This window comes from Schistocerca cancellata, chromosome 11, assembly GCF_023864275.1.
Source record: "Schistocerca cancellata isolate TAMUIC-IGC-003103 chromosome 11, iqSchCanc2.1, whole genome shotgun sequence".
In the NCBI taxonomy this organism is placed as follows: Eukaryota; Metazoa; Arthropoda; class Insecta; order Orthoptera; family Acrididae; genus Schistocerca; species Schistocerca cancellata.
In genome coordinates this window covers 42399537-42412911 of record NC_064636.1, presented here as the reverse complement: position 1 = coordinate 42412911, position 13375 = coordinate 42399537, and the positions used below count along the sequence as shown (strand labels likewise).

The 13375-nt window shown below is 43.7% G+C and overlaps 1 protein-coding gene across 1 annotated transcript in view; it reads right to left on the bottom strand.

Moving 5' to 3' along the window:
• LOC126108164 (uncharacterized) overlaps positions 1-13375 on the bottom strand; it is a 193784-nt gene that overhangs the window by 167035 nt on the left and 13374 nt on the right. The window contains exon 3 of the mRNA XM_049913407.1: positions 7989-8163. Coding sequence (XP_049769364.1) covers positions 7989-8163 — 175 coding nt within the window. The remainder of the gene's footprint in view (positions 1-7988; positions 8164-13375) is intronic.

Below are 13375 nucleotides of genomic sequence, written 5' to 3'. Positions count from 1 at the left end.
GTGTTCCAATATTTCTACAGAATCCAAACTGATCTTCCACGAGGTCGGTTTCTACTAGTTTTTCCATTCGTCTGTAAAGAATTCGCATTAGTATTTTGCAGCCGTGACTTATTAAACTGATAGTTCGGTAATTTTCACATCTGTCAACACCTGCTTTCTTTGGGATTGGGAATTATTATATTCTTCTTGAAGTCTGAGGGTATTTCGCCTGTCTCATACATCTTGCTCACCAGATGGTAGAGTTTTGTCAGGAATGGCTCTCCCAAGGCTGTCAGTGGTTCTAATGGAATGTTATCTACTCCCGTGCAAGGTAACATTGAAGATTTGCTTCTTTTTAAAATCTTGCACTTCACAGCTCATGCACAATGGAGACAGTAAGCTCTGACCTGTGTGTTCCAGAAGTGCCGCTCCATGTAGTGATCCTGCTGTTCATTACACAATGTTCCCCACACGCTTTCACACAAACAGTCCACAAGCATTGTTGCATGCCTGTGGAGCAACACAGCCAACACTCCCAGTTACAACCAGTTTCTCATAGTCATTATTGTAGTTGCGTGAAAGTGACACACTGCTGTCATAATTACAAAGGGCGTTCAAAAAGTTTTGCACAGTCATCTCCAATTTTTTTTATTTTTCGCAGGAGATTTGTGAACATACATGGAACATTTAGCTATAAATTGGTATATAAAAGTATTTTCTTTTATTTACAGGTGAGCCATAATGGACCGTGAAGTAGATGTCAGGTTGTGACAAAGGTCGGTGATTGAGTTCCTCTTCAAACCCTGTTTATGGGGAGGACACATTGGATCACAGCAGTATCCAGCGGTGGTTGCAGAGGTTAAAGAAGGTGATTTCTCTCTACTGGACAATCCACGGTGCAGTAGACCATCGAGGCAGTGAGTGATACGAATAAGGAGACCATTGATCAAATCATCCAAAATGACAGATGTGTGACAACACAGCAGCTTGCTGAAATGACTCGTTTGTCATTTGGTAGTGTGGTATCACTGGTACAGTCACTAAGATACAGAAAAATCTGTGCACATTGGGTGCCCAGATTACTGACAAGAGAAATGAAAACGATGAGGAAGAATGTTGCGAGGGTCTCATGCAGATCTTCACTGAAGAGTGGAAACAGTGTTTTGACAGTTCATATGGATGTAATTATTTTGAATTGTAGTATCAAAAATAACAAACAATGAAAACATTGTTTGTGATAATATACCGGGTCATCAAAAAGTCAGTATAAATTTGAAAACTGAATAAATCACGGAATAATGTAGACAGAGAGGTACAAATTGTCACATATGAATGGAATGACATGGGGTTTTATTAGAACAAAAAAAAAATACAAAAGTTCAAAAAATGTCCAACAGATGGCGCTTCGTCTGATCAGAATACCAATAATTAGCATAACAAAGTAAGACAAAGCAAAGATGATGTTCTTTACAGGAAATGCTCAATATGTCCACCATCATTCCTCAGCAGTAGCTGTAGTCGAGGAATAATGCTGTGAACAGCACTATAAAGCATGTCCTGAGTTATGGTGAGGCATTGGCGTCGGATGTTGTCTTTCAGCATCCCTAGAGATGTCGGTCGATCACGATACACTTGCGACTTCAGGCAACCCCAAAGCCAATAATCACACGGACTGAGGTCTGGGGACCTGGGAGGCCAAGCGTGACGAAAGTGGCGGCTGAGCACACGATCATCACCAAACGACGCGCGCAAGAGATCTTTCACACGTCTAGCAATATGGGGTGGAGCGCCATCCCGCATAAACATTGTACGTCCCCAGCAGGTGTTTATCAGCCAGGCTGGGGATGATGCGATTCTGTAACATATCGGCGTACCTCTCAGCCGTCACGATAGCAGTTACAAAACCAGAATCACGCATTTACTCGAAGAAAAAAGGCCCGATATTATGTGGTAAATCCAACCCATACTGTGACTTTCTCGTCGTGCAATGGAGTTTCCACAACAGTTCTAGGATTTTTGGTAGCCCAAATTCTGCAGTTGTGGGCATCAACAGACCCTCGGAGCGTGAAATGAGCTTCGTCGGTCCACAACACGTTACTCAACCAATCATCATCTTCCACCATCTTTTGAAATGCCCACAACCACAAATGCTCTCCGCTTCACTAAATCGCCAGGTAACAGTTCACGATGCCAATGCATTTTGTACGGATAGTATCGGAGGGTACGCCTCAGTGTCAACCAAACAGTAGTGTACGGAATGCCAGTGCGACGTGCGACTGCACGAGCGCTGACTTCCCCGCATAGACGAACCCGCTACAGTCTCCATTTCTTCCTGAACTGTCTCAGCAGCATTACGCCTTGTGCTCGGTCGGCCACTACGGGGTCTATCGCCTTAGCAACCCGTGGCTTCGAACTTCGAAATCATTCTCGCCACAGCTGCATTTGTCAAAGGATCTTTACCCGTTCGAATCCCCTTCCTATAGCGATAGGATCGTAATGCTGAACTAGCACATTCCCCATTCTGATAATACAGCTTCACTAAAAGCGCCTTTTCAGGTAACGTCAACATGCTGCGACTGCTGGCGCATCTGATTCTGTCTCTCATTACAGCTCCTTTTATACACGAATGTCATGCGTAGTCACTGACGGTTTGGTGTCCCGCACCATCTGTCGGACATTTTTTGAACTTCGTTTCTTTTTTGTTCTAATAAAACCCCATGTCATTCCAAGCATGTGTGTCAATTTTTACGTCTCTATCTACATTATTCCGTGGTTTATTAAGTTTTCAAATTGAAACTGACTTTTTGATCACCCGGCATATTTAAGTATTGATTTAGTATAGCTGTTCTGTATGTCAGCAAGGTAGCAGTGTGCCAAGAACAGAAAGAGAAACAATGCACGTCCATACTTGGCGATAACCAATTTTCTAACAATGGTAACTGCATGTAAGTTATACAATAAAAGATGTCTGATGGGTCCATTGTTTGGGTCTGTCACATATCTGATTGGTTGATAGGACGCATCCTGAGGCATTGACAGATTGTCAGTTTTGTAATAGAGGAAAGTGTGGGCAGTAAAAATTGTAGAGGGACACCAACCAGTCATTGGACTGAAGACCTCAACAACGATGACAACATCTGTCCTACAGTTCTGCTAATCACCATCAACTCCTTCACATAAATATTTGCGAGGTTATTGTTTAAGTGTCAGTCATCATCAGACACTAAAGCAACGCCTCGTTGCGGCAGCCGTCTTCGTCCGACCCTTGCTATCTGTACTGAGCAGTTGCAGTTCCTGCAGTTCATTCCACTGATAACACTTTGTAATATGCGTCTTCTGAGTGTACCTCTTTATTTTTTCCCAGAACCGTCAAATCTGAATTGTTCCTTAGGAAGCTGTTATGTAGAATTAGGTGCCCAATTAATTTAGTTTATCTGCAGCTATGTACATACTCCGCAAGCTACCATAAGGTGTGTGAAAGTGAGTACCTTTTACCACTACAAGTCACGTACTTTCCAGTTGCAATCACAAATAGAGTGAGAGAAAAATAACTGTCTGTATGCTCCATACCAGCCCTAATATCTCTTACCTTATCTTTGTGATCCTTACGTCAAATACACTGAAGATTCAAAGAAACCGGTACAGGCAAGCGTATTCAAATACAGAGATATGTAAACAGGCAGAATATGGCACTGTGGCCAGCAGTGCCTATCTAAGACAACAAGTGTCTGGCGCAATTGTTAGATCGTTCCTTCTGCTACAATGGCAGGTTATCAAGATTTTAGTGAGTTTGACCGTGGTGTTATAGTCAGTGCACGAGGAATGGGACACGGCATCTCCGAGGTAGTGACGAAGTGCGGACTTCCCCGTACGACCATTTCACAAGTGGACCGTGAATATCAAGAATCCAGTAAAACGACAAATCTGTGACATCACTGCGACTGTAAAAAGATCTTGCAAGAATGGAACCAACAACAACTGAAGAGAATTGTTCAGTGTGACAGAAATGCAATCCTTCCACGAATTGCTGCAGATTTCAGGGCTGGGCCATCAGCAAGTGTCAGTGTGTGAATCATTCAGCAAAACATCGTCGATATGGGCTTTCAGAGCCAAAGGCCCACTCGTGTGCCCTCGATAACTGCATGACACACAGCTTTATGCCTCGCAAGGGCTCGTCAACGCTGACATTGGACTGTTGATGGCTGGAAACGTGTTGCCTGGTTGGACGAGTCTTGTTACAAATTGTATCGAGTGCACGGACATGCACGGCTATGGAGACAGCCTCACGAATCTATGGAGCCTGCGTGTCAGCAGGGGACTGTTCAAGCTGGTGGAGGCTCTGTACTGGTGTGGGGCATGGGCAGTTGGAGTGATATGGGACCCCTGATACATCTAGATACGACTCTGACAGGTGACACGTACGAGGGTAATCCCAAAAGTAAGGTCTCCTATTGTTCACAAGTTCATAGACCTGTTTATTTCTACAATGGTTTATATCAGTTTACAGCTTGATCATTTAGCTATTTTCTGATATAATCATCATTTCTGTCAATGCTTTTTGTAGACGCTGTGGCAGTTTTTGTATGCCCATGTGATACCAGCTCGCTGCCATGCTGTTCAGAAAGTTATGACCCTCTTCTTCCACCTCGTCGTCAGAGCTGAATCGCTTTGTGGCCAAATGTTGTTTTAACATAGGGAACAGGTGATAGTCAATGGGCACCAAGCCAGGACTATAGGGTGGGTGGATGATTGTGTTCCACTGAAACTGTTGCAGGAGAGCAACGGTTTGCCGAGCAACGTGTGGGCGAGCGTTGTCATGGAGAATGTGTACAGCCTCTGCTCAACGTTCCTCTTCTCCAGTTCTGAATTGCCCGTTTGAGGTTTTTCAGAGTCTCACAGTACTTGTAAGTGTTGATTGTGGTCCCAGTGATTCAGCTCCGACGACGAGGTGAAAGAAGAGGTTCATAACTTTCTGAACAGCATGGCGGCAAGCTGGTATGACGTGGGCATACAAAAACTGCCACAGCTTCTACAAAAATGCATTGACAGAAATTGTGATTATGTCGAAAAATAGCTAAATGTTCAAGCTGTAAATTGATGTAAACCATTGTATAAATAAACAGGTCTGTGTACTTATAAAAAAATAGGAGACCTTACTTGTGGGATTACCCTCGTACATAAGCATCCTGTCTGATCACTTGCATTCATTCATGTCCATTGTGCATTCCTACGGGCAATTCCAGCAGGACAATGGGACACCTCACACATCCAGAATTGCTGCAGAGTGGCTCCAGGAACACTCTTGCATGCTTGAAGGGGCCCTACATGATATTAGTCAGGTGTACCAGTAACCAGTTTCTTTGGCTCTTCAGTGAATATACTGGCAGCAATAGAATCATTCTGAGGTCAGCTTCAAATGCTGGTTTTCTAAATTTTCTCAGTAATGTTCCTTGAAAAACACAACACGTTTCCTCCAGGAATCCCCATTTCAGTTCACCAAGCACCTCCGTAACACTTGCATGGTGTTCAAAACTACTGGTAACAGATACAGCAGCACACCTTTGAATTGCTTCAATGTCTTTCTTTAACCTGACTTGGCAGTTATCCCAAACACTCAAGCATACATTCTACTAATGCAAGAATGCATTGCACTACAAGAATATATTGCAGATTAACCACAGTTTCCTAAAGTTCTCCCAATGAACGAAAGTTGACAGTTCACCTCCCGACATGCTCCTTCCATTTCATATCACTTTGCATCATTACACCTAGATATTTAATTGACATGACTGTCCAGCAATGGTGTATTTGAACATTATGGGTTTGTATTATTATCTGTATCGTGTTAATCAATCTCCTTTGCTCTATAAATTTCTTTTAATCATCAGCTTTCCTTTTACTCCAGGGTGTTCTTGTGGCCCTTCCTTGCATCCACATCTCTATTGCATATAATCTCTTTCTTTTCTTGTTTCCGTACAGTCCACCCTCTACAATCATATCTTAAAATGTCTTTAAAAGTTTCTTTCGTCTTTCTATATTAATTGTTTGTTTGGTGACAAATTATTCTCATTTCTGAATGCTTGTTTAGTCTGCAATTCTTCTTTTAATATCCATTACACTTCCGTTGGCATTTGTTACAGTACTTCCCAAGTGCCAAAATCCATTTACTTGCATTATCATTTTATTTCCTATATTACTTTTTGCCCTTATTTGTCTGTTTGATTTATCTGTCAACATTGCTTTAGTCTTGATGGTGTTTATTTTTCATTTTGTGGCTGCCCAAGGCAGCAGTGAGACAATTTTTTTAATATATAGTTCATGTACTTTCCACACCCTGCAAAGACTAATGTTAATGAGTAAATAAAATACAATGCATTTTTTACCATTAATTTTGATGGCTTTGGTGCTGCTTTTAATTCTTTGCACTGCACTTTCTGTAAATAAATTAAATAAATAAGGAGAATGGGGGGGGGGGGGGGGGGAGAGTGAGAGAGAGAGAGAGAGAGAGAGAGAGAGAGAGAGAGAGGACAGCCTTGTGGTACACCTCTCCTTATCCACAACTCCTCATTCCATTGATATCTATTTCTGTACTCTGTTTTTTGTAGATCGTAATTTGTGAAAATTATACAAGGTGTACAACTTTGCTTCTTACACATGTATCGTTCAAAGTATTTTGCATCGCTGGCCAGTACTGTCACCCATCTTTTAGGCAGTATACGAATCCCGCATCGAAAAAATTGTTCATCTTTTGAAGCGATCCACAAATCGATCCAATTTGTGACTTCTGCATGAGATTAGAAGTGCTGGTCAGCCAGGCCAAGCGCCATTGATCTAAACAGGTGATAGTCAGAGGGAGCAATGTCTGGAGAATACGACGGGTGGGGTAGGACTTCCCATTTTAACGTTTCCAAGTACGTTTTGACCTCTTTTGCAGTGTGGGGTCGAGCATTGTCGTGCTGCAAAATTACTTTATCGTTCCTCTCGCTGTATTGTGGCCATTTGTCTTTTAATGCTCAGATCAAATGCATTAATTGCGTTCGATAACGAGCACCTGTGATTGTTTCACTTGGTTTTAGCACCGCATAGTACACGACGCTGAGCTAGTCCCACCAAATACAGAGCATGATCTTGGAGCCATGAATATTCGGTTTGGCCGTCAACGTGGAAGCACAGCCGGGATATACCCATGATTTTTTGCATTTAGGGTTATCGTAATGAACCCATTTTTCATCCCCGGTCACAATGCGATGCAGAAATCCCTTCCGTTTTTACCTCTCAAGCTACTGTTCATAAACACACAAATGCTGGTCAATGTCTCTCGGTTTCAGCTCCAACGGGATTTGAGTGCCTTCTTTCTGAATCGTGCCCATAGCCTTGAGACATTTTGAAATGGTTTGCTGTGTCATTCCCACTAATCGTACCAATTCTTCTAAAGTTTGATGCAAATCTTCACTCAGCAATGTCTGCAATTCTGCATCTTCGAAAACTCTCCCTTCCACGACATTGCCAGTCTACGAGGTTAAAATAACCATTCTTGAAGTGTTGAAACCACTTGTGACACGTTTTTTTCACTAATAGCATCCTTACCGTACGTACTTGAGAACATGTGATGAATCTCAGCCACTGTTTTTGTCATATTGAAACAAAACAGTAACACCTCCCACAAATGACAGGAATTAGGCTCCTAAACTGACATTTTCAATCGTGAACAACTTTATGATGCAGACACAAATCAACTGATGTTCGAATGAGGTTATGTTGACCAAGGTCCAAGCTAAATGCTCGACATCTGCGAACTGTTTCTTTCGACCACGACTTACCGTTGTCGCCACCTATTGGCAAACGGCGAAAGCAAAGTTGTACACCTTATAGTGTAGTCAATAGAGTGGTTGAAATGAAGGAAGGATGGGAGGAAAAAGAAAGGCAACAGACTTCTAAAGATGTGAAGAGGATGGTGGGACTGTATAGAGAACAGCCACAGAAAGCATTGCTGTGGCATCCCAACTCACCAGTGGAGCATTTGATGTGGGGTGGACTTTCCTTTTGGCGTCGTGTGTGGCGGCTGCGGCCTGCGGCGTGGACTTCTTCTGCGCCAGCAGCGGCTGCCTCTGCACGGCGTCCTCCTGTGCGTTTTGCTGCTGCTGCTTCTTCGACTTGTGTGGTTTCAGCAGGAGTGGGGAGGACCTGAAGGTGAGAAACTTCGATTCATTTCAGCAATAAATGAGTACAGTGCAGAGGGCGGAACCAAAAGCTACAGAAATGACACCGTCACCTCCCTGACAGTGTACTGCAGACGCTGTTGCCACCATTTTTCGTGCAGCACATACTGTGGCAAAACGTCACGCCAGTTTTTTAAAAAGTAATTAGAAGAGGGCACAAATCAATCCACTCAGCTCCAGAGACAAGCAGCTAAAAGTAGGTTTACAGATCTCTATGAAGGCAAATGGTATATACCGATCAGCAACACAGCTCCTAAACGAGGGTGGCAACTTCGTTTTATCGAAATGCTTTGCTACGATTTCCAGGTTTACCCAGCCTGAAATTCCAAATTTCCCTAAACCCATCTTTGTCGTATGTGAGACCAAAAAAAAGTTTACTTGACTTGAGTTGTCACTTACTAGTAGTTATTCAAAGTTCAGCTAGGATTTACAGTTTTATCAACAGTTCTGTGAGTCATGAGCTAGCCTTCATTGCCCCTGGGAATTACCTCTTTACTGGTTAATTCCTATAATGAAGCAAAAAGAGAAACAAGCCACTGTCAATAATGCCATTTATTTGTAACAAATATCTCTGGTACTAGTTTTGGACAGAATGGTACATCATCAGATGGCTGTTCACATTAATTATTACATATATCTTATGCTGTACGTGCAATGCAGGCTGACTTTTGTACCTCAGGGTGATGACGCCAAATACACACACCAAAAAAGGTTTTGCATCACCTCGGTTCCAAGAGTTCCGGAACCAGTACAGAAAATTGGAATAGAGATCAACATAAACAACATTTCCACCCTTTTTATTGTTTATGAAAACTGTGGTGTCACCGCCAGACACCACACTTGCTAGGTGGTAGCCTTTAAATCGGCCGCGGTCCGTTAGTATACGTCGGACCCGCGTGTCGCCACTGTCAGTGATTGCAGACCGAGCGCCGCCACACGGCCGGTCTAGAGAGACGTCCTAGCACTCGCCCCAGCTGTACAGCCGACTTGCTAGCGAAGCTACACTGACAAATACGCTCTCATCTGCCGAGATGATAGTTAGCATAGCCTTCAGCTACGTCATTTGCTACAACCTAGCAAGGTGCCATGACCAGTTTATATTGAGATTATATAATGTATCAACAAGAGCGATGTTCACCAATTGTGGATTAAAGTTAAGTATTCTACCAGTTACTCTTGTTTGGCTAGTCTTATTTCTCTGACCGGTTCCAGACCTCATGCCAGCCTGCGTGAGCTTAAACGCGCGCTATTCAGCTACAAGTCATAGTGGATTGGCTGTCGGGCCAGTCCACAACAAAAACCACACATTGCATATTGTTACCACCATACAGCAAGACCTTCAGAGGTGGTGGTCCAGATTGCTGTACACACCGGTACCTCTAATACCCAGTAACACATCCTCTTGCATTGGTGCATGCCTGTATTCATCGTGGCATACTATCCACAAGTTCATCAAGGCACTGTTGGTCCACATTGTCCCACTCTTCAATGGTGATTCCACATAGATCCCTCAGAGTGATTGGTGGGTCACGTCATCTTCATAAACAGCCCTTTCAGTCTATCCCGGGCATGTTCGATAGGTTTCATGTCTGGAGAACATGCTGGACACAATAGTCGATCGACGTCGTAACCTAAAGGAAGTCATTCACAAGATGTGCATGATGGGAGCACAAATCATCATCCTTGAAGACAAATGCCTCGCCAATATGCCACTGACATGGTTGCATTATCGGTCAGAGGATGGCATTCTCATATTGTACATCCGTTACGGCGCCATCCATGACCACCAGCAGCATACGTCGGCTCCACATAATGCCACCCCAAAACAGCAGGGAACCTCCACCTCGCTGCACTCACTGGACAGTGTGTCTAAGGTGTTCAGCAGCCTGACTGGGTTGCCTCCAAACACGTCTCCAACAATTGTCTGGTTGAAGGCATATGTGACACTTATTGGTGAAGAGAACGTGACGCCAATCCTGAGCAGTCCATTCGGCATGTTGCCGAGCCCATCTATACCACGCTGCACGGTGTCGTGGTTCCAAAATGGACCTCGCCATGGATGCCAGGAGAGAAGCTGCACATCATGCAACCTATTGGACACAGTTCGAGTCATAACACAACATCCTGTGACTGCACAAAAAGAATTATTCAACATGGTGGCACAGCTGTCAGGGTTCCTCCGAGCCATAATCTGTAGGTAGCGGGCATCCACTGCAGTAGTAGCCCTCGGACAGCACGAGCAAGGCATGTCATTGACAGTTCCTGTCTCTCCGTATCTCCTCCGTGTCTGAACATCGCTTTGGCTCTCTCCGAGACGCCTGGATACTTCCCTTGTTAAGAGCCCTTCCTGGCACAAAGTAACAATGCGGACACGAGCGAACCGCAGTATCGACCGTCTACATCTACATCTATGTCTACATTTATACTCCGCAAGCCACCCAACGGCGTGTGGCGGAGGGCACTTCACGTGCCACTGTCATTACCTCCCTTTCCTGTTCCAGTCGCGTATGGTTCGCAGGAAGAACGACTGTCTAAAAGCCTCCGTGCGCGCTCTAATCTCTCTAATTTTACATTCGTGATCTCCTCGGGAGGTATAAGTAGGGGGAAGCAATATATTCGATACCTCATCCAGAAACGCACCCTCTCGAAACCTGGCGAGCAAGCTACACCGTGATGCAGAGCGCCTCTCTTGCAGAGTCTGCCACTCGAGTTTGCTAAACATCTCCGTAACGCTATCACGCTTACCATATAACCCTGTGACAAAATGTGCCGCTCTTCTTTGGATCTTCTCTATCTCCTCCGTCAACCCGACCTGGTACGGATCCCACACTGATGAGCAATACTCAAGTATAGGTCGAACGAGTGTTTTGTAAGCCACCTCCTTTGTTGATGGACTACATTTTCTAAGGACTCTCCCAATGAATCTCAATCTGGCACCCACCTTACCAATAATTAATGTTATATGATCATTCCACTTCAAATCGCTCCGCGCGCATACTCCCAGATATTTTACAGAAGTATCTCCTACCAGTGTTTGTTTCGCTATCATATAATCGTACAATAAAGGATCCTTCTTTCTATGTATTCGCAATACATTACATTTGTCTATGTTGAGGGTCAGTTGCCACTCCCTGCACCAAGTGCCTATCTGCTGCAGATCTTCCTGCATTTCGCTACAATTTTCTAATGCTGCAACTTCTCTGTATACTACAGCATCATCCACGAAAACCCGCATGGAACTTCTGACACTATCTACTAGGTCATTTGTATATATTGTGTCTAGGCACGGTTGAATGTCAGACAACACGAGCCGTGTACCTACTTCCTGGTGGAATGACTGGAACTGATTGGCTGTCGGAACTTCTGCATCTAATAGGCGCAGCTCATGCATGGTTGTTTACATCTTTGGGCGGGTTTAGTGACATCTCTGAACAGTCAAAGGGGCTGAGTCTGTGATACAATATCCACAGTCAACGTCTATCTTTAGGAGTTCTGGCAACCAGGATGATGCAAAACTTGTTTTGATGTGTGTACGAAAAAAAATATGTCACAAAAATTATTAGTTAACTGTCATAGGACCTAGCTGTTAATTAAAACGTAAGCAGCTTCATTACCATCATTGTCACTACCCTGTGTATTGCTGTGTCATCATGCGACAACCACGAGAGTACTCAACATTGTTTTGACAACACATTGGTCATCGTTTTCTACTGAGCTCAATATTTCATCTGACCACCTTCCAGATATCTTCATGGATGTGGCAAGTGGCCAGACGAAATGCTGTGTTCAGTAGAAAACAAAGATCAGATGCACTCCCAAAATATCATCGAGCTCTCATTATGCCGGGAATAAATTCACAATTCACAACAACATATCAAAATCCTTACAGGCACACACTTTGAACTGTTAGAATGTAATTTCAAAAGACTCTGATAGCAATGATGCATCATGTTTGATACCGGACACTATTTGTTTTATGATCACTGGTGAGATGGACTCACCCTCTAAGAATGAAGGTAAAGTAATACTTTGCACTGAAAGCACGTGTCTTCAAATAAAACTCATTTTCTTAAAAAACCAACCATTCTTTTTGTGCGAGTGATGAATTCACAGCTATGTGACAAATTGCCTCATGTACAGGGTTATTACAAATGATTGAAGCGATTTCACAGCTCTACAATAACTTTATTATTTGAGATATTTTCACAATGCTTTGCACACACATACAAAAACTCAAAAAGTTTTTTTAGGCATTCACAAATGTTCGATACGAGCCCCTTTAGTGATCCGGCAGACATCAAGCCGATAATCAAGTTCCTCCCACACTCGGTGCAGCATGTCCCCATCAATGAGTTCGAAAGCATCGTTGATGCAAGCTCGCAGTTCTCGCACGTTTCTTGGTAGAGGAGGTTTAAACATGGAATCTTTCACATAACCCCACAGAAAGAAGTCGCATGGGGTTAAGTCGGGAGAGCGTGGAGGCCATGACACGAATTGCTGATCGTGATCTCCACCACGACCGATCCATCGGTTTTCCAATCTCCTGTTTAAGAAATGCCGAACATCGTGTTGGAAGTGCGGTGGAGCAACATCCTGTTGAAAGATGAAGTCGGCGCTGTCGGTCTCCAGTTGTGGCACGAGCCAATTTTCCAGCATGTCCAGATACATGTGTGCTGTAATGTTTTTTTCGCAGAAGAAAAAGGGGCCGTAAACTTTAAACCGTGAGATTGCACAAAACACGTTAACTTTTGGTGAATTGCGAATTTGCTGCACGAATGCGTGAGGATTCTGTACCGCCCAGATTCGCACATTGTGTCTGTTCACTTCACCATTAAAAAAAAATGTTGCTTCATCACTGAAAACAAGTTTCGCACTGAATGCATCCTCTTCCACGAGCTGTTGCAACCGCGCCGAAAATTCAAAGCGTTTGACTTTGTCATCGGGTGTCAGGGCTTGTAGCAATTGTAAATGGTAAGGCTTCTGCTTTAGCCTTTTCCGTAAGATTTTCCAAACCGTCGGCTGTGGTACGTTTAGCTCCCTGCTTGCTTTATTCGTCGACTTTCGCACGCATTCAACCGTTTCTTCACTCACTGCAGGCCAACCTGTTGATTTCCCCTTACAGAGGCATCCAGAAGCTTTAAACTGCGCATACCATCGCCGAATGGAGTTAGCAGTTG